Source organism: Anas platyrhynchos, chromosome 2 (genome assembly GCF_047663525.1).
Source record: "Anas platyrhynchos isolate ZD024472 breed Pekin duck chromosome 2, IASCAAS_PekinDuck_T2T, whole genome shotgun sequence".
Taxonomy (NCBI): domain Eukaryota; kingdom Metazoa; phylum Chordata; class Aves; order Anseriformes; family Anatidae; genus Anas; species Anas platyrhynchos.
This window is the reverse complement of record NC_092588.1, coordinates 145,344,589-145,366,266: the sequence shown is the minus strand read 5'-3', so window position 1 is coordinate 145,366,266 and position 21,678 is coordinate 145,344,589. Positions and strand designations below refer to the sequence as shown.

The following is a 21,678-nucleotide window of genomic DNA, read 5'->3' as shown; positions in this document are numbered from 1 at the left end:
TAACCCTTTCTAGAGACAATTTCTTGATTACTCCTTTAGTTCTTGTTATTTCAATGTAAGCAAATAAGAAGAAGCACAGTGAAGATAAAGAAACATGAGTTTGAAGTGAGTAGGAAATGCCTTTTCACGGTACAGACAACTATCCTGCTATTTATTTATTTTTACTTCAGCGATGCATGTGTATATTATACATGGGAGTGTAGATCAGGTGTAACAGTCCTATTTATCCAACTCATTGTAAAAAAAATAGCATAGTATTTATAGTTACTTATTTTAAAATGTGATAAACACCGTGCTTCAAGGCATCCTTAATATCCAGAGCCACCAGTCCTCAAGAGTGACGGGTGTCCAGGTCTCATTTTGCTTTGCTTAGAGGCACCAGCCTTGGTCTCTGTGGGGGTGCAATGCTGACATGAATTACTCGCAGACAATTTGCCAACAGGGAGAGGATGCAGAGTTTGTCAAATGTGCTTAATGATTCACTTAGTCCTAAGTGGGATGACCTTATTGAAGGGGTGTTGGAGGGCTGGTGAAGAGCTCTGCGCTGCTGGGGGCTCCGTGCCGTGCTGCCGGCAGGGTTGCCCTGGGGCCCGGGCAGCAATCTTCAGCTCAACAGCAGCACTCGCCCCCCGCTGAAAACAAAGCAGCATGTGGGTTATGTTTCCGACCACACGCCCAAGGCTGTAAGATATTATGCCTAAAGTATATCCTTAATTACACTGAATTTATGCTTCGTTGAGAGCGTTGTTGCTTGGTTTTGTTGTAAATTCACAAGGAATCTTCTTCTCTCGATTTTATTTGCTGCACGTGAACTCACGTGGTCTTTTTTTTCAGATGGGGACATGTTTTGGAGATAGACCATCTCTTGCTGATTGCTGGGAAAAAGTTGCTTTCAATTCTCTGTCTTTTGACATGTGCTTTTGAGGGGGATGAAACACTGACAGATGGCTGCTAGTTGAATAGGCTTGTTTTTAGTTTGTATTTTATTTACTCATGCACTGAATAGGACTGAACAATGATACAGAAATGAAGGAGTGGATGAGAAATAACTCACCATTAATTTATTGCTTGATTTCATACTTTAAAACAACCAAATTTGTTCCTTCTCCCACCCGTCTCTTGTTGTAAATCTGAAACAAATTGTGTAAATAAGATGAGCTCCAGCTTCAGAAATGCACTGGGTTCATTTTAGGGGCAAATTAAGTATTTAGGGTGAGAATCCTGCCTAAATCCCACAGAGATTTGGGCCTCCAGTACCACTGGATGCTGCAGAGGTGACAGGCCCAGCTCAAGCCCACGAGCCCAGAGGAGCCGAGCTGCCTGCTGCCAACCCGCTGTGGTGCTCCTGTCCCCTCTGCTCTGCGGGCAGGGACCCCTCGTCCCTCCCTCTGTGGCATTGTGGCCACGTCCCTGGGGTGGCTTTCACGGCCTGGCTGATGCCAGAGCTCGGCTGTTGAGGGTTGGAGGTGGATGTGAGCTCAGGCTGTGGTCCAGGTCGATATTTCTTTCCTCCGTTATGGATTTAGGTAATTAATTCTGTCAACAATTATAGATTTGGAGAAACTGGAAGTGATTGTATAAATGGGAAGGGAGCTGGGGAGTGTGGGTTTTTACAAACAAAAGCAAAAAATGGTGCTTAGGTTAACACAAAATCTTTGTGCTGCTACTTCCCTGCATGCAGTAAAGGGAGGCACGAAGGTATCAATACAAAGCACACAAAGTGTTAGCTTCTGGAAACTGTGCCTACAACCTGGGGACTAGGCTTCTGAAAGCAATCTTGTGGTCAACCATTAAAACTTTATCCCTAATGACGGGATTTGATCCTGCTGTCTGTGCATCAGCACTGTTAACAGGGGGAAGTAAAATCTAAAAAGAGGAATTCAAAGGAAGTAAGAAGACTTCTTTTGGCAGTCGCTGGGCAACAGCTGATTCAAAGCAGGGGCACAGTGGATGGGATGAATATCAACAAACTTCACGTACTGCACCTGAGCTAAACACTCAAGGCAGTCCTCTTTCTCATCCCTGGGGAAGAACAGACACCTTTAGGATGTGTTTGTCCGACCTATTTTACAGCTTATTTCACGATGAGATGGGACATGGCCTAGGCAAGCTGCACTGGCTGGTCTCTATTGATCAGGGAGAAACAGGGGTGACCAGTTCAGAAATAGGTGTCTGCAGCTGTGTGAATCCCATTCTGCTTCTGATTCACAGGCTGTGAAAGTAAAAGGGTTTTTATTTAAAAGTCTGTCTGTCTTTCTTTCTTTCGTTCTCTCTCTCTCTCTCTCTCTCTCTCTCTCTCTCTCTCTCTCTCCATGTTGCCTTAAAAAATGGTCATTTGTACTTCTGGAAAAGTAAAGCTAAGTGGCATTTTGCAAAGTCAGAGGCTTCTAAAATGTGGCCTGCAGAGCAATTTTACAAGGCTCCAGGAAGTTCCTGCACAGCCATAATTAAGCGTGGGAAGTATATTTGGGTTGTATGTCATGACTGCAGATGGTCACATGTTAATTTTTTTTCAGAGCAAAATTGGGTTCAGCAAGCTTTTATGAAAATCTGTGGTAAAACCAATAATGTCATCGTCTCGGGTCTGGAACCGGTCTGTAGTCACTTCAGCAGCACCACTCCCAGCTTGGTAAACCTCAGTAAAGGGGCAGCTCTGCTTCCTCTGGCAATGCTCAGTTCCCGAAGCATAACGTAACGCCACGTGGCCCTGCAGTCAGCCCAGACCTGGAGAAACAAGCATGGCATGGGGTTAATCAGCATGGAAGGACGTTGGTGGCTTTGCTGGTCAGTGTAGCCAAGTGTCTCTGCGTCACGTTTCCCCGTGTACCTTGCAACATTGCTGCTTTGTGGCTGCCCTGGTGGTGCTGCTGTGGGTGTGTGCTGGGGAGATGAAGGCTCTCGATACACCCAGCTTCTTGGTGGGCAGCTGGGGAGAGAAACCATCCCTGCAATACGGGCTATTAAACTAAATGCCTTTGCAGGTCTGCAGAGAGAATGAGGGTAACGGTGAGCAACAGCTACCGAGACTGTTTCAAGTGAAATGATGTTTGAGCCAATGCAAGCGGTTCGTTTTTAGTACATTATAGAGGAATGAAATTGTTTACCAGTTTCTGATAAGCTGGAGCATGAATAGGCGCACGTATCTTGTTAACCAGCCCTGTGCGATGTGCAAGTCAATCTCTCGGTGGTTTTTGATAGGTCCTCTGTTTGTCTCTCTGCTCTTGGGCTTTTTGGCACCAAAATCTCAGAAATGTTTTGAGTATGAAAGCTTTCTCCACCAGATAGAAAACTGATGTTAGCTCTTCAATTCCAATCTGTTTTAAGCTCTGATCTTTAAGACCTTCATTAGATGACACAGGGATTTGAGGTCGAGCACTGTCAGACTTTCACGATGATTTCCATCTGAAGGGTCTTGCATAGTGAAGTGTCTTGATGTTTTATTTAAAATTTTAGTTAGGCTCTTGACTCATGGAAAAATAAATAAAAATGAAGGGCTTGCTAGGAGTGCCGCAGTGAAAAAATTATGGAACTGCTTTTTCAAATGAACTGCGTGACATTTATCCGTGAGAAATATCCATTAAGTAGGTGTATAAAGTTACTGCTCCAGTTTGACACAGTAGGCAATATTTCTCTGAGTATTGTACATGTAGATGATTTACCTCTACCTCTGCTTTAAGTTCACCTTTAAAGTAATAAAACATAAGTGGACAAAGTCTTCCCATAATCCTGTTTTCCCATAGCTCCGTGCTGTGCTGTTTAAAAGGCAGCACTGCACTGAAATAAGTATTTTTATTTGTTCTGCCCATGGAGGGTGGGGAGAAATCAGTTTCTGGTGCTGCTGCAGGAGGGTGGCTGGCTGTGCTTGGGCAGAGACCAGCAGTGCAAGTGGCAGGGCTGGGGACCACAAGTGCCCAGTAAGCAGAGGGCAGGGGAAGCAAACTGCTGGAAGCCTGCCTCAGAGGGGTGGGAAGTTAAAAAGCCTCAGTGAAACCGTCACCAAGAATGCGTACAGGCGTTTGTTTATTGCAGCTTGGTCTGTGTATTTACTGTGTTAGCTAAAGAGTTTGCCCTGTGTGCCTGGTGGCAGTTCATCTGTGCAGCAGTGCGTGGCCGTGAGCAAACCCAGAAAGCCCAAGCCCACAGAGGATGAGTACCAAAAAAATCTCTGTCCTTGGCGAGGCAGGGAGCGAGCAGTTGTGTTCCTGGGGTTGCCAGCTGTGAGTCTGGGGGTGACCTGGATGAAAGCTGCTCCTTTCACCTTGCCCAAGCTTGCTGTGTGGCTCTTGGAAAGTGTGCTTGGGAAGCACAGCCAAACACATACCAGTTATTTATTTATTTTTATTAAATGAGATAACCAGTTATTTATTTATTTTTATTAAATGAGATTTAAGGCAGGTTGCTGTAGCACTAATATTTATTGGTATGTCTGCATGCCTGCTGGTGTACAAACAAGTTTGTTTGCCCTGCGTTTTACCAGAATTATTTTGTGGACGTGCATTCTGCGCATGGGATTCCTGTTAAGGGCTGCAATGAATATTCAATTACTCCTCAAACCCTCGAGGCAGTACATCAGCTTCACTCACACTAAGCAATCTGTGCCGTGCTATATGTGCCATGTACAGGCTTCAGTTTCGTAATTCTCACAGGGCTAGGATTTTGTTCCATGCATTTACATTTTTCGTTTTCAAAGTCAGAATGTTTTACGAAGGGTCAAAAATATTTTTAGTGAAGTATTTTTAATTTGTTCTCATGTTATTGGTTTGTAATCCCCCACCCCAACCCACCCCAAGATTCAGCAGATGTTTAAAACATTTTCTGAGTACATGTGCTTTTCAAGGTTTTTCTGAAAATCAAATCATGTTTACCAGGCACTGAGTCCTTGCAAATTGAGGTTGTGTTTTCCTCTACTTTAAACCTCCCATTCTGGCAGATGTCTTGGAGTTCTAGGACAAGAGATTTTCAGTGTTTTCTCTATGAAAGCAGATAAGATATCTGTGGTGCATAGTTAGAATTCACTCTGAGAGATGCAAAGTAAGTTTCAGACCTCTGTGGGAGGAAGGTCCGTGGACCACGATTTTTTGGTAGAACTTAGTAAATTTAGTAAATAATTAAATCCAGTAATGCAGACGATGCTTTATCAAAAAGTGGTGGCTTTTGTAAGGAAAGCCGTACTTGTCTTTTTTTTAACTTGAGGGTGGCATATGTTGCATGTAAAGAAAATGTCATGTTGTCTTGATCTTACTATGGAAAAGGTTCTTGATCTTAAAATCACAGCTTTAGAAAGATCATTTTCACTCATTGATAGATATGCTTAACGTCCAAGTTTCGCTTTCATCTTGGCCAGAAAAAATAAATGTATTTGTTTCATGTATTTTTTTCCCACCTGTATTGCAATATAAATTCCGTGTTTCCTTACTTGATTTTTTCCACTTACTTTTTCTGTCATTTACTTTAAGACACCTGAAGGATCATTTTTAACGATGAAAAGTAAGGCAATGGCAGTGGTAGGGCTACTTATTAGGGCTCTTCTTGTGTTCTGTGCTTTCAATCTGTAGTTAGCAAGCTGCAGAACGAGAGGTGCCCAGTGTGTGGGGACCTGGGTGTAACCTTTGAGAAGGTTGGCTGGTGACATGGTGCTCCTTCCTCTGCTTCTCACTGCTGACTTCCAGATTCAGAAGCCATTGAAGCTTGGTTTACTTCGTGAAAATTTTAGATTTCTGTGCTGAAAATTTCCATTCATATCAGCCCATGACCAGAAACAGAGATAAAGGAAAACAGAAGGCATGAAGAATTGAAGAACAAAGGAGCATGAATCAGAAAAGCAGAAAGGAGCTAGTGGCAAGGAATGCTTATCTCCCTGAGGACAAATAAAAATACATAACTGTTTCCTTGATGTTACTTTGCCATATAAACAATTAGTCTAGGAGCCATGTAGATGATGTATGACTATGAAAGAAAGTGAGTCAGTTTCTTTTGCCCTCCCTCTGCCCCTTTTGTGCTCTTTGCAGAACCATCTTGAGAATCTGAGACCTGGTCCGTGCCAAAAACAGAGAGAAAAAAATAAATAAAAGAAACCAAACCCTTAAAAGAAATGAAAAGGAAGGATAATCCCACATGATTACACTTTTGTTATTTCTCAAGTGTTAATCACAAAATGAAAAATGGTATTGTGTGTAATCGTAGATTTGTGTAAGTGCATGATGACATTTTGAATTACCTTTCCTGAAACACAAACTGTGGATGTCTCAGACGCAGCAGACATTCAGTGAATTGCAAAGCTTTAAAAATGACAGTCCTGGGGTTTTGATGGATTCTCTGTCTCCTGAAGTCTTGAAATTAAAGTCAATATTTTTCTGTATTTCCAACAGAAGTTAAAGACTAAATGCAGACATTATTGCAGAGTACCTGGGCTTATATAGGTGTTTGACAAGATGATCACAGGGTGTCTTCAGGATTTGAGTTGTGAGGCTTGTTTGGAGACTTGCCGTGGTGCTGCCGTGTGTGTGGTGAACCATTCTTTGCATACTTGGCCTTGTGCTTTTCTCATTTAACATTCTTCATTATTTATTTTCTTTCTTGTTGTTGTTGTTGTTGTTGTTGCTGCAGTTTCTTCAGCTGCACTCCCTTCCTGTGATTACTCTGTCCTCTACAGCCAGTTTTTGTGTTTTTCTCATCCTGTTTCCCTTCTCTACCTGTGTAGCTTTAATCCCCTTTCTTCCCACAAGACAGCCAATTCCCACCCATGCCCCAGCTTGTTTGTAGGTGGAGAGTTAGTAGTTTTGTTGTTGGTGTTTTATTCTTTTAAGGAGAAAAGGGAGAAAATTCACTTCACATTATTTTTGCATTTGTGTTTTGCTTCGGTTCCTCCTTCGTGCAGCCCGCGGCTGTGGAGCAGCACCTGGCTTCTTCACCATGGCGCGGCCTGGTCCCGGCCTCCTGTCAGACTGACTGGAGATGGAGCTGCTGTCCCAAAAACCAGGCTGCCAAACATCCTGCATCGATGTTTTACACGGTCTTGGCCCATCAACAGCGACTGATCTGGCTTGGCTCAGCTAAAAAATGGACATCTTGAGCCCTTTCTTCCCAGAGTATTTCTCCTCCTTACAGTACTCAGTGGCCAACTGCTGGCATAGCTGTAGCAGTGACAGTGCCTGGAATGGTGTTTTGCAAGTGTGGCTCGACTTATCTGGTGGGAAAGCAGCTTATAATATCTCTGGCTGTGCTGAGGGCTTTGTACTCTTCTGTCATGACTGCTTATTGTTGAACCATCAATGCATAAGAGCTAGTTTACCTTACAGATAATGTAATTTTTTTTTTCAAACAGGAAAATAGGTTAAAAATGTAAAGCGCCACACAAATGCTAAGTATTGTTACAAAACGCAAAAATGATGATGATACAAAATTCTGTGAGAAAAGCCATGCAGGAATGCCTGTAGACCCAGGTTTTTATTCCTTTGCTTTTACAGAAAAAGACCCAAAATGCTTATGCAATATTAATTCAGGATATACAGCAAATTGGCGTTTGGAAGCATTCAATTTTCTTCATAATTGTTCTCCATTCACTTGGCAGATTATCAGTAATTTCAGGGAATTAGAGATGCTCCTTTCAGAAGTTTCTAGTGAACTCTTTAGAATTGTCAAACAATGACAAACCTGCCACTTAGGCAGCAATTTTCCCTCTCACTGTCCTCGCACTAATGTTATAATGCTGTTTGGAAAGGCTAGACAACCAAACTGCCGTGTAGTAAATCAGGAGAAATTTTTTTCAGCCTCATGCTGCTGAGTGAATTTTGATCCAAGAGGTTTTTTTTCATGTGTTTTGTTCATGCAAAAGCTTTTATCCTCCCATGTGGGTTTGGGAAGGTTGTTTTTTCTTGGTAGCAAGATTTGCAAAAGTATATTTTGCTAAAGGACTTAATACTACATTTTTGTAGATTAAGCTTTCATTTCTTTAGTAATCTCCAGATGAGTCCCACAGGCTAGTAATTTGAAGTGTATGATGTCCAGGTCTTCTGTTTCCATCTGCTGTAAAATGAAAAGGAGATTGTTTGACGTGGTTGTCAGTGGGAGAAGGGAGTGGGATTCAGAGACCCGGTGGGGTATGTTAGGTCCCCAGCTGCGGGATTTGGAAGCGCTGGGCAGCATCTCTCTGCCTTGCATTAGCGGGACGAGGGGACTGATTTCTCAGTGCTGCCCCTGTGCCAGCTGCGAGTGGCGGCTGACGACATCTGTGTGTGGGATTAGGTTCAGGTTAGGGTTAGGGTTTTGGCTGCCATTCCTCTCACTTTAACTGCTTCCAGGTCTGCTGTGGTGCTGCTGCTGTGGGGTGCAAAGCTCACAGAGGTGTCTAATTGCTTTTCTCTCCACCAGTGTGGAAACAACAGAAACGGCGAGCCTTGATCAGTGCATCTAGTCCAGTAGTTGTTTTGTTTCAGAACATGTGAGGCAGTTTGCTTTTGACAAAGGGTTTTGTTAATCTCAGAAAAATGCAAAGATACCTGTTTGCTTTGTCTTAGTCTGCCCTTCAATAGAAGTACCATAGTAATCACGCAAAAAGTACAATGATGCTTAGATTCCAAGAGCTTAGAAATGATGAAAACTGGACCTGCATCTGAGAGCCTTTCCTCTGTGAGCAGCCATGCCAGCTGTTGGCTTTTTCCTGTTGAGACAGAGCCCCTCTCCTAGAAATCCTGTTACGGGGAGGCAGGGACAACCCTCCGTTATACATGTGATTTCCCATATGTGCTTAGTCCTGGCTCCTCTTTTAAATTTTTTTGAAAAAGTCTGCATTTTGTACATGTGTTGCGTGACCAATGGATTTGTTTTCTCTGCTCCTAAATTTGAACTTTGAGTCTAAGACAAAGGGTGTTGGACATACTTTGGAAGTATTTTCAAATGTTTTAAAAATAAACAAATCCAAGTCCATGTGAGACACAAACTCGAACTATGTTATGAATTAATAACTTTTTAAGTAGCTTTACAAATTCCAGAGAAGAAACACAAGGCAATGAACTTAATTCTCAAAAAAACTATTTAGTTTCAAAAAACATGTGACAAATATTTTTAGTTTAAGTGAGTAGGCTTCATATTCAGTTAAAGATCCCAACTAAATGCAGTGGGTAGCTGTATAAATGCAGATTTACTTTTATTCTGTAGTGGACTTAAAAAAAAAAACAAAAAACAAAAAACATCTGCATGAGTGGTTATAGGGTTCTTTGTTTTAAATAGCCTTTTTTATTTGTAGTGATGAGCAAGTGTGATAGATACTGTTTTAAATTATACATATTTTGACATCTGATATGGACTATTAAATACACTAGCTCTCATATTTGTTAAAATGCCTACCTCTGCCCTCAGAGATTACATAAATATTAAGTAACTAAACAATAATCTATTTCTCTGCTCTCATGTGGTTTACATGAAATTCAATATAGCTACTTTTATTAAACAGTAAAATATGTTTTAGTCAGAAGCTCCACGTGTAATGTAAAAATACTGGAGTTTGGCAAAATATATGTGAACAGTTTCTTACGGTGACTTTCAGATTTTGATCTAAGTGCTCCAAAAAACTTTCCTGCTAGAAGCAGACAGACTCCTTGATGCATGCTGCAGAGAAGCTGATGATCTGTGAGCCTGTAGATGTTCTTCTCTCAGTCATCTGTGCATCTTCCCCTGGTGTATGCTGTGAGAGTCCAGGTGCTGTGTACAAACCTCATAAGGATACATGGACTGAAAAATCAATATGCTAGGGAGGTTGTAGCATCAGAAAGCTTTCTAAATTCTAATGTAAGGAAAAAAAAAAAAGATACTGAGAATTGTTCCGTAGAATCCATCATTCTCAGGTGAGTTAAAAAAATAACTGCATCAGTACAGGAGATGGCTCTTTTCTCCTGTGGCTTTCTTTTTGTGGTTATGCAAGATAACCATCTTCCTTTAAGGAGTGGAAAATAACTGAATTGCATTTCACAGAGCCTTTGTGGAGAACTTAAAAAGAGAAAAAATAAAAGTGAGTTTTACTTTTGGTTGTACCAGCAGCATCTTACAGGTGTGCTGCTACATGCTGGGTAGGGGAATCCTGCCTGGTCACCACGGTGCTCTTGCTGCATTCCTTCACCTACTGACCGTGACATCTGTGAGCAGGGTGCTCTCCTGCAGAAAGGTATCTCCTCCCTTGCCTCTCTGCATGGGGGCAGTTGGATGGATAGCGAGCCTTCCATGTTCCTGTTTCACTTGTGGATACGTTTTCTTGTAGACTGAGGTTGTTCGCTATGATGCTGTGGGGTGCCTGCCATGCAGGGAGGTGGGTGCCCAGCCATGTGCCAGCTGCCCTGACCAAACCTTGCAAGGACTAAAGGCCCTAACAGGCCAGGGATCTTTTTCTTCCTTCCTTTCTCTAATTTCCCTAGAGCTGTTGAACTTTTGTCAGCTTTGTTGCCAGACAACGGACAGGCATTATGCTGTATTTCTGCAGGGATGCCTTGGAGAGAGAGGTACCTGTAGGAGGAACATGAGGCACTTAACTGGGTGCAGGTGGCAGATGTGTTGTAACAACATTTTTCTTCTGCTCTGTGGAAAATGCAATGAGTTGGAGTGGCTTTGCAGGCTACTTTTGTCCAGCAAGCTACTTGCAGTGTGTTTTCTGGGTATCCTGTCCTGGACTATTGATTTTTCCTTCAATCTCTTGGGATTCCTCTTGTTCGAGCATAGGCCTCCAATTATTCATACTGGTGGAAGAGGACGAAGTCACATACAGTGACTGTCCCCTCCTTTTCTCATCTCAATGTATCAATGCATTTTGGGTCGCAGAAGAATAAATACCTCATTAATCACCTTTGAAGAATGAAAAATTCTTAATAGTATAAAATTAGTAATACTTATAATCATTTTTTAAGTAATAATTGTAAAATAAAATATGCCTGCCTTATGTCCCCTTTCTTTGTGGAGATAATCCCAAACTGTAGTAGCACATTATAGGATGATACAAGGAGCGAGGCTTGTGGTGTGGAGACAGCTTGGAAAAGTTAGCTGCTGGGAGTCTGACAAATTCTGGCATGATGTACATACCATAGTATTTCAGTAAATATCTTCTGTTAGTTCTGGCTAAAGCTGTACCTCCAGAAAGAAAGCCGATCTTCATCTCTGGGCTAGAACCAATCACAAATGGTGACGGAAATTGGCAACGGTAAGCCTGAAAAGTCATTGATCCAAAAATTCACAAACCGTCTTTCATGTAGCGAGATTTCTTTTTGAACTCAGCCGAGCTTCTTCTTATTTGCTTATTCTTAGTTTTGAACTTTTAGGAATAATTTTGACTCTCTTCAGCCTTAGCAACGTGACATAAAAAAAGAAGCGAGAGCTGCGTAATTAGGCATGCAGTGTAACCACGGGCTTCCAGGGCTGTAAAAGGGAGGAGGGGCAAACGTTGCTGAAGTTTCTCCAAGGAGTGGTGGGTTTTGTACATTTCCAGAAGAGACCAATTCAGGCTCCCAGTAGTTGTGATGTGTTTGGTGAAGTACATATAAATACAGGTAGGGATCTTCAACTTCAAGCAGCAGCTAGGTCTCCTACCACTCATCAAGCTTGGCTTGAAGAAAGAAGGGGATACGGTTTATTAGTATAATCTGCTTCTAGTAGGGCAGAAGAATTAAAGATGTCCGTTGGTCTGTCACCCCTTGGAGAGCAGCATATGTTCTGTTTTATTGTCCCATTGTGGGCATTATCTAAACAATTTAACTAACAACTTCCAATGTAGTCTAAATTGCCTTACTCTCTATTTGGCTACTGGGAACCCCAGAGGTTTTTGCAGAAAGTGATCTTTAACCTTGAGAGCTAATGAGAAGATTTCAGCGCCTTGTAGCGCTGGAGCATCTTATTCCCCACTCAGGTAATTGGAAAGAGCTTGTTCTGATGCCAGTAGGTTTGTGTTGTCCCCTGTTGCCTCTGACCTACTCAGCCCATCCTCTGACCTAGTAGCAGGTCAGAGACAGCATCGCATCTCTTTGCTGGCTGCCCTCCCATGTTGTGGGCACGGCAGCCCCACTGCTGCGCATCCCCTGCTGATGAGGAGGATTGGTGGCATTTCATCTCGTTGGTTTAAACACGCAAATACTTGATTCGTCTTTGGGGATTCAGCGTGATACTTGTAGCAGAATGATGGAAAATAATGGTCTTACCTTGAGATCTTCATGCCCTGTGCTTTGCCTCTGAGCTGTGTTAGTCCCCATGTGCAGAAGAAGCTTCTGCTAAAAATTATTTGTCTGAGTGTGCGGGGTGACAGGACGTGGTCTTTTCCTAGCTCTTTTGTTCCTCTTGGTCACCAGCAGCAGAAATGAGCTTGGTGAAATATTAACTCAGAGGGATTTGATAACACTTTAAATGAGAGCGTGTTTCTTGAGTTTCAACATGTTTCTAATAATCACAGTAAATATTTCTGTCACGGAAACAAGAACAAGTGCCATTAAAATTACAGAAGCTGTTAGTCATTTTTAATAGTTATTCTGGACCGTGTACACCCTATCTTGTTATAGAAGTTAGTTGTATTTTTTTTGGCCATGTGAGAAACTCATGAATGTGCAGTACAATATATTCCTTCCCACACCTTCTTTTTTCTTTATACTCTATGCATGCAGATATGAAAATGTATGTACAGATCGTTTCTGACAAAAAAAAACACTTTTAAATTATTGTGGTAAAGTTTGTTTGTTTGTTTGCCATAACTATCGTACTTCAATTAGAAATCTGTCTAAATCATTTTCATAATGAAGCTATGTGGATTTTGGGCAACACAGGTTGAGCTTCACCTCCAGGTGCTGATACCCCAAACCTGTTGCCTTCTGCTGCCTCACAGTGGCCTGTGAGCTGGATGTAAGTGTTCATCCTCATGTCTTAAATAACCTTAACTGTGTTTTTGACAATTCTTACACTTCTCTGGAGTGGAGCAAGGCCGGAGCTGGCTGTGCTCACCCTAGACTATTTATATTTAATTTCATTTATTATTATTATCATTAGTATTATTATTATTACCAATCCAGAAGGGTTTTTGACTTTTTACCCTAACCCCTGCAGAAATACTGTAGATTTTCATTCCTTGCTGTGTGCAGTGCTGTTTGCCCTGGGCAGTGTTGGTGGGTAGGGTTTCCTCTGCCAGATGTGTGGGTCAGGGCAGGAGCCTCAGCAGTGCTGCTGATGGGCAGTGATGATGCTCCTCAGCCCTTGGGGCCGTGCAGACCTTTATGGTTTTACAGCTGACTTTACAGAAAAGTCAGCTAGCTCCATAGATCAGGAGCAAGGATGCTGCATGAGGTTCTGATGGAGAGTAGGGTAGGGGAGATATTCCTGTTCCAGCTTTGTAAGGATTTGTGTAACAAGAAGTCCCCTGCTAATTACACACACACACATGCTGAATTGCAATTAAGCATATCTAACTCTGGTACCTGGACACGATCCACATATGAATTTCCACCTCACACAGAAGGTGATGTATGAGGCTGTGTCAGCAACAGATGTTGAAAGTTTGATTCAAGAGAAAGTCAGAAGTGGATATGGACAAGAAAAGCTGACAGGTAGTTTTGAACCCTTAACATCTTGCATGGCAGAGCAGCGGCACTTTCTGCCTACCCCTTTCACTCCTCACATAAAGGCACAGTGGTGGCCTGGGGACCAGATGGAGGAGGCGATGGCACAGGGGCGACCACAGCAGGGTTTTTTTTGAAACTTACTAATGAAAGAACCATGATGTGTAGTATACACATTATTATCATTATTGGTTCTTCCTAATTAAGTTCTTTAAGTTACAATATAAATCCTGTTGTTGCATCTCTATTTTTTCCTTCTGTCCAGGAAAAAATTGCAAACTTCCTTCTCTAAGTGAGCCTTTCCAAGCCTACCACAAGCAATACACAGTTTTCCCAGCATTTTATTATGTGATGGGAAATTTTACCACTCAGTTTAAGGATATTTTTCACAGTTGTGGCAAGAATAATACTTGCCAACCTTCTTGGCTTTATCAACTCAAACTAGCTAGGAATTTGCTCCCGTCTCTGCACACCCTTGTCTGCACCACAAAATGAGTTTTGAATGAAGATGCAAAACCACAGTACCTTCAAGAGAAAATAACTATAACTAAAAATCAATCAGAATCTTATTGTGTAGGGTTGTTCAGTGATGTAAGCAGAAATGCGTCAGCAGAAGTAAAGTTGACTACAGTACTTCTACTCTCACACCAGTGCTTGAAGAAGTAATGAATAGAATGTTATTTGGCAATGATTTGTAACATCTTGGGGGCTGCAAGTGCATTTTCCTTGATCTGCTGCAATGGTGTGAAAATAGGTGAAAAGGTAATCCAGAACGATTTAAAGAAATCCACAATGAATGTACCCAAAAAACTGAGACTGCAGCTCATTAAAACATACTAAAATGTAATTTTTGACAGAGATGAGTAGAACATTTGTAAGATCTGACATTTTTGTCTTTTCTTTTGGCATGCAAAGACATTTGCATTTTAGAAAAAAGCCCAGAGAAAGGAGATGGAAAGAGTGTACATAATTAAATTTTAATTTCAGTTTTAAAGATCTTTCCCTAATTAGCTTTAAAAGTCAGTGTCTAAGTAAATTGAGTTTCAAGGTGCAATCATCTTTTTCCTCCCTGGATCTTAGTATTCAAAAGTAAGAAGAAAGAATAGTAGAGAAAGAAAGAAGACTGTTATTTTACAGGCCTTTCAAGATAAGGATTTAACATTACCTCATTATTAAAATATATGTGGCAGGTTGATGTTTTCTTGTTTTTAAATTTGATAGTCATTGAGCAGGCATGGTAGGGAAAACTGAAAACTTAGGTTCTACTAGAAGACAATGAAAATGATATTAAGTAGGTAAGGATTTTTGTCTCTTCTGCTGTATGATAAGACTTTTTTGATGGAGTGGTTGCTTTCTTTTTAATGTCATCCATTCTTCCAGAGATGATGACATTTATACATTAGTATGGGTGTTTTCTGAACAGGTTACGACCAGAATAATATTTACAAAAATGAACGCCAACAGAGAATTAAGAGAAGGCAGAGGTGAAGTTATGTATTCTTTAGCACCGAGCAATGGTTATGACCATGGGAAATGTTATAATTGTATGTGACACATGAAAGGAAAGATAGGTTTTTTAGTGAAAGGGAGATAACTCAAAACAGAAGGATCAGCCTGGGGAAATAATAATAATACAAATTGAGAAGAAAATATATATAAATTTTTTAAGATTTTGACCAAATAGTATTCTCTTTGGGAAATGCTGTAAATTCTTTTACAGAATCATATGATAGTTATATAAAAGTGGACTGGATTATGTAGGAGAGAAAAACATTGCTCTGTGCCATGAAGAGACAGTTGGGGTTGTACATGCTTTTCCTTTGCTGTCATGTCTGAAAATGTTTCTGTAAAAGTCTATAACTGATAATGTGTGGCCACGTAGTGCTACCATTTAGCAGTCCTCTCTGTACTGCGTGCCAGAGTTTACTCTTTAGGAAAGATGGCATAGTAGTACAGGGTACAGATCTTTATCTTCTGGAACTGCTTTATTTTTATTATATTTTTTTTCTTTTTTAATTCTAGATGCCTACTGTTGATTTTCACTGCATTGTTAATCTTGAATAGAAGTGCTGATTTAGATTCATTGCTGTTAGGGTTTAATGCAGTTTGTAGCAAAGTTCACAATCAGTTACTTTTTTTGTTCTCTGACTCGTTTTCTTCTACGTGAAGAGAAAAAGCATTGAAAACCTTTGTAGCTGTCCAGTTTGCAACAGCCTCGATGTTCTGTGGAAGTTATCATCATCTTGTCTCTAGAGGCTTGCAGGAATGAAAGTTGGTCAGATTTGGGGGATTTGAGGTTTTGAAGGTCATAAGAGATGTTTTTCTCTCACTGTGTCTGGCTGAGTAGAACAACGAGCTGGACCTACTGAAATTTGAACCACAGCTGTAGGAACTGTGCTGGTGTGTGAAACTCAAGGCTAATCTAACTATTTTTAACAGGTATTTCAGTTAAATATTGATGAAGTCTTAGCTTGTAATTTCAAATACTGAAGGCTTAAAGAAGCAGTCCTGCTGTCCTCAGCCCCAGGATGGACCCGAACTCATCCTTCTTCTTGAAGGCCAATGAGGATTTGGGTGGTAGGATGAACCAGATAGGTGACACAAGCAGTAAAACTGTTAAATCTCTTTCTCCTGTCCCCTGACCAGTTTTTTGATGCTGAGGTAGGATCTCTGCATCTGAGGTATGATCTCTCTTATGTGTTCGACACCACTCAATGTACCTACAATGTACATACAGGCTCACTTCAAGAAACTTTGTCAAACTTGAGAAGCATTCTTGTTGAAACCTACTCCTTCCCACAGAGGTTTTTTTTTGTTTGTTTGTTTTACTGAATCATCATTTTTCTAGAGAAAGCTCTTGAGTGTGTGTGGGGAAGAAAAAAAGATAAAATAAAAAGTCCTGTTCATGTCTACTCCTCAGTCTTGGGCCTGATAGCCTGTTTGAGGCAGCCAAAAATCACCTTATGCCCATTTTTCATGTCTTAAAATTCACTGCATGCCAAACTGCAAGCTGTCAGTGATACCAAGGAGCTGAAACATCAGCTGAAATCTTCACAGTGAAAAATTGTCCGTGCTACGCATCTTTTTCTAGTCATACCCTCCTAAGCTGCTGTCTGAGAGGAAATTGATATGGGAACATATATATATGCTCCACTCTGAAAGGCCAGCAGCTCTGGTGTGGCATGGTTGCCGTTCAGAATAAGGCAGTCAGCTTTATGGATGAAATCTGCCAGATCCTCTCACGCTTTTGCTCGTGAGCACGTTTGAAAATCAGAAAAGGTGATGACCCTTTTAAAATAAAAATGGAATTGCTGGCAGGAAGGAAAGGTACAACTCAGTGTTCTTAGCATTTAAAGATGGTTATAAAATGTATATTGGCTGTTTTTATAATTTATAGTGAAACTGCTGTTGCTTTTAATAAAATGAGACTTCCAGTCAGAGTTTCATGATTATGAATGTGGGCATTTTGTTACCCAGCTTGGATTTATCCTACAAATAACCATTTTCTAACATAACTGTGGGCATATACATAACTTAATGGGATTCTCTGTCACACATAATTCTTTCTCAACTTCTAGGGGTTGGACTTGTTGCTGAATACTTAAAGTCCTTGAATAAAGCTCAAGAACTGAGTGATGACTTTCATGATTTTTAATTTAATTTTTTCCTTAATTCTTAGACTTTTAAAACTTCCTGTAATTCATTATTATTAGATTTACCATTTCAAGTGCTTATTTAAAAGGCACCTTAGCTGCTGAAGCAAATCAATATTTACAGTGCATTAGTGCCACAGAGAATTTGAAGCCTTGTGATTAGAGTTCATTGCTGTTTTATCCAGTCTTCAAAGAAACTCCAGACTTCAAACACTATCAGCCATCATCCTGAAATCAGTGACATTGCATTGGTCCCATGCGTACTTCATCTTGTGGTTTAATTATTAAGTTTCTTTCCTTTGATTTTCCTTTTAATATTTCAAAGTATATCGTCTTCAAATCTATAAATTTAAGGAAACCTGAAGATTGTAACCACCAATATATTGGTAGTAAAATCTGTTCAATATATTCTTTTTTGTTATTGTTCTAATGGACGGTATGGAAACTGAGCTAGAGCAGAGTCAGAATAGAACTGAAGAGAGGAGTACAGGAGATGGTATTTATCAATTGTGGTTAACACAGCATGAATAAAATGTAATCCCTAGATCAATACCTGGTGAAGTATTGTCCACTGCCAAGGACCATGCCCTAGAGCTTCATGTACTTGTCCCATTCCAGTGATAAAAAAAAAAATAAATAAAAATTACCACCCCCAAATTTCTAATTTAACTTGGAAATGCATAGATCTAGCACACCCAAATGATTATCTTTTATAATTCATTTTCTTGTGAAGTTTGGCTAGCAATGCAAGTTATGTTTCCTTATACATGGAGCCATTTTCATAAGGAGTGACTAGAGTTGATCAAGTTGTATCTTTGAATTGACAGAACACCATTTTTTTTCGGAGATTTGGAGAAATGTTCAATAAATGTCTGAAAGTACCTCAGTAGCTAACCTTAATAAAATGAGATGGGTCATATTAAAGGTGGCACAGCAGCAAATAATTTTTTTAGAGAAACATCTTGCATTGATGTTTTCTCTGGGAAATTAATATTTGGAAATTCTGTTGCATAATTAACTTTCTGTGTTGTGAAAAGTCTCTGACACTTAGCATGGTTCAAACTGTGATGTTTTAGCTACAAAGAAAAAGGCAATGCAGTGATAATTGCTCTCTCCTCTCCAGAAGTGCTGACTTGAGTTCCATTTTCTTCCCTTTATTTCTTTGTTGGCAATTCAGCTTCTCCTCTTACAGAAGTTCACTGAACTGAACTTTTGTTTTGTCAAGTAATTTGAAGAAAGAGTGTAAAAATACAAGAACATTTTGCTATCGCCATGCTTATATATAGATGTATGAGCATAAGGAGCAAGTGAACTCATGTTTGAAAATGATAATTCCCTGTTGTATGTAGGGTGGGTAGCTAAGGCAAACAGGATAATATGCATGCGCTGCTGCTTGGAACAAATATAGATTGGTATTTCTCTTAAGTGGCACCACTCATGCTACAGACCCACTTTCTTGACCAGGCTAATCCAATAAATGAGAGTGTCCGTTCGGAGCGAAGGCAGCAGCACAGACACTGCTGTTAATGGGTCACTTCATTATGCTTTGCGGTGCTGTTGCCTGTGACCACAGCTGTGGCACCTTTGTTATATGGATCTCCGGTGATTTGCTAGGGTACTTTTATTATGTTTACCATCTAGTGGGAAATGAGGGGCTTTGCTTTCAGCTGCTTCATGAAACTTGAAGTAGTTGAAGACAAGGCAATCAAAGAAAAACCCTCTGTTATGCGTTTTGTGAGTATATACTGAGTAATCACATTCTAACTAGAGTTGACTCAGACCATAAATACTTTTCTGCATAATTAACGTGATCTTTCCTGAAATATTCTTTTAATTATTTCTTGTTCCATTATACTCTCGTATATACATATTTATAAAAGAAAAAAAAAATCTATGCTGGAAATTAACTCTTGTGAATGTCTTTGTTATGAAAATGGAAAAAAAAAAAGAATTTTCAAAGGGAAGAGAAATAGTACAGTGTTAGTGGGAAAAACATTAATTAATTCTCTGTTATTCTCATTTACCAGATTGGACATGAAATAGAATGACTGTGTTCATGTTTTGTTGTGTACCACTTGTGCATATCTCAGCAGCACAAGTCCTGGTTGTTCCAAAAAGCTCCTTGCACATGTACTTTCTCTGTGTGGCAAGACCTGCTAGCTATATTTCTCAGTGTCTTTATAATGCCATAGGAAATAAGATTTTGTATTTTAATGTTGTTCTGTGTAGCTTTAACATAATGACATTGTAAAGCTTAAGAGCAGTCAGTTATCCAACTGCTGTCATTGTATTTTCTGGCTGGTATTGTGACACGTGAACCTTCAGCTTCTTCAGGAACTGCTTGATCATGGCATTAAAAAATAGTCCTGGTATCATTCTCAGATGTTGGCCAGTGTGCCTTCCCCAGTGACTCTGCTTGCTTACGTGCCATAGTTTTCACCTTTTCCTTTTTCACTTTGCATTCAAGGTTCTCAGTGCAGCAGTAAAGAGAAATAAGACTGATAAATCACATCACCTCCATTCTGGTGTTGAGTGGGAGAGTGGTAAGAGGTCGCAAATGCAGGCAATGAAACTTCTGTTTGGGCATGAAGACTGTAGATGTGTGGATATTTGCTGTAGGATAATAAATGAAATTGGAAAAATTAAGTTGTATTTCAAGTGAAACAAACTTTAATGTGCCATCAAAGTTTCCAGACCTGATTTGACCTCCACATATATTAAAAAACCCTATCTCTTCCCAATCAGTCTACCTGCCTGATGCACCATTTATTACTAATGAAATATTTTTCTCCTGTCAATCATGCCAGCTGGCAAGCTAAGGGAATCAAGGTAAATCAACACAGACCTTCCAGACACAGTCAGGGAAAGGAATAATGCAGAACAGAAACCAGTCACCCCCAGAAGTTCTAAGAAAGGCACGGAGAGTGTATTGCCCAAGCAGAAGAGCTTTCCCTGCAGAGGCTGCTGTGCCACCCCTTGCAAGCATGCTCTGGCTGGCAGTGCCCACACTGGGAAGCGTGGCCCTAGTCCACTCCTTGTTTTGGCATCAGGCTCTTTGGACCTTTGGCTACTTGCCCTTTAAAACAGCTTTAAGTTGCCTTAGTTGGTTGCTCAAGCTTATTCTGTTTTTTTGTTTTAAATTTACACAACAACCAACAGATGGTAGCGATACCATGTTTGTACTTATAAAGCCAAAGAGCTGTACAAGGTTAAAAGAATTATGTTTGGCCCTTGTTTTCTTCTCATGTGGTCAAGTAGCAAGGCTGTGGTTTTAAAGGAAACAGACCTTGTCCTTGAGGAACTATGCTGAGGTCAATAACCGGTTACCCTGCGAAACCACATTTGGTCAAAACCACCCATCCAGGGCTTGAAAATTTTTTTTTTCCTATGTGAAAAACATTTTAAATCTAGTCAGAGTTTATTTACTGTCTCTTTTGTTTTTCAGATATGCCTCTTCATGTACGGCGGAGTAGTGACCCTGCACTGATTGGCCTCTCAACATCTGTAAGTGATACAAATTTTTCTTCAGAAGAACCTTCACGAAAAAACCCTACAAGGTGGTCCACAACAGCAGGCTTCCTCAAGCAGAACACCCCTGGTGTACCCACTACTCATGAAAGAAAGGTATATTTCTTTTCACCTCTTCATTCAATAAATGAGAAATGTGCATGCATCTTCACTTCTTTTGTCCTTCTCTTGTGTACTCCAGGCTTAAACCTTTGTTTTCAGACCTTGTCCAACAAACCACATTATCAGCAGAACTCTGTGCCAGTCACATGTGTACCTACTTCTTAGCAAGTCCTCAGTGGCACCCACAGCAGGTGTTACAAATGTTTGATTTTGCCATTAAGTGCCATTGAAGCTCTGATTACTCATTACTCTGTTAAGCAGGGCCTAAATACTGTCACATATTTTCTTTGAATGCAAATAGGCGGTTTATATAATGACTTCTATCTCTGCAGAAGTCCTAATGTCAGTGAATAATCTGCATGCCTACAGCCATTCTGGCTCTGTCTTTCTGACATAGCAATGCTAGTTTTCATTTTCTGAGGCACTAGTCAAGTAATACAAAGCAAAAATTGCAAATGCTGTATTATTTGCTTTCATTTTTTCTTTCATTTTTTCAATATGATTTCAGTTATCTCTACCTGAATTGCTTTACTAGCTGGAGAAGTCAGTAGGAAGCACTCTCCTCAGTGCATTATTGGGAAAAAAAAAAAAAAAAAGAAGAAGATGTAAGAAAGATTCCCTTTTGTGTAGCTCCCTACATTGCCCAATATTGTGATGGTAACATAAAAACAAACTGAAAAGGATTTTTTTTTCCAACAGAAAGTTACCCTATAGCAAGTTGCACTTTCAGTTGCCATTCTGACTGCACAGCATAAGATCCTGTCAGAAAACAGGCAGCTTATTACAGTTCTTTTTTTTTCCTTTATTGTTATTAATTCTGT

General features: G+C 40.4%; 1 protein-coding gene across 27 annotated transcripts in view; it reads left to right on the top strand.

Annotated features, from left to right (window-relative positions):
- Positions 1-21,678, top strand: part of PARD3 (par-3 family cell polarity regulator) — a 443,789-nt gene that overhangs the window by 154,600 nt on the left and 267,511 nt on the right. For all 27 annotated transcript variants that reach the window (XM_072033793.1, XM_072033801.1, XM_072033797.1 and 24 more), the window contains exon 4: positions 20,673-20,851. In XM_072033793.1, the coding sequence (XP_071889894.1) occupies positions 20,673-20,851 (179 nt within the window). The remainder of the gene's footprint in view (positions 1-20,672; positions 20,852-21,678) is intronic.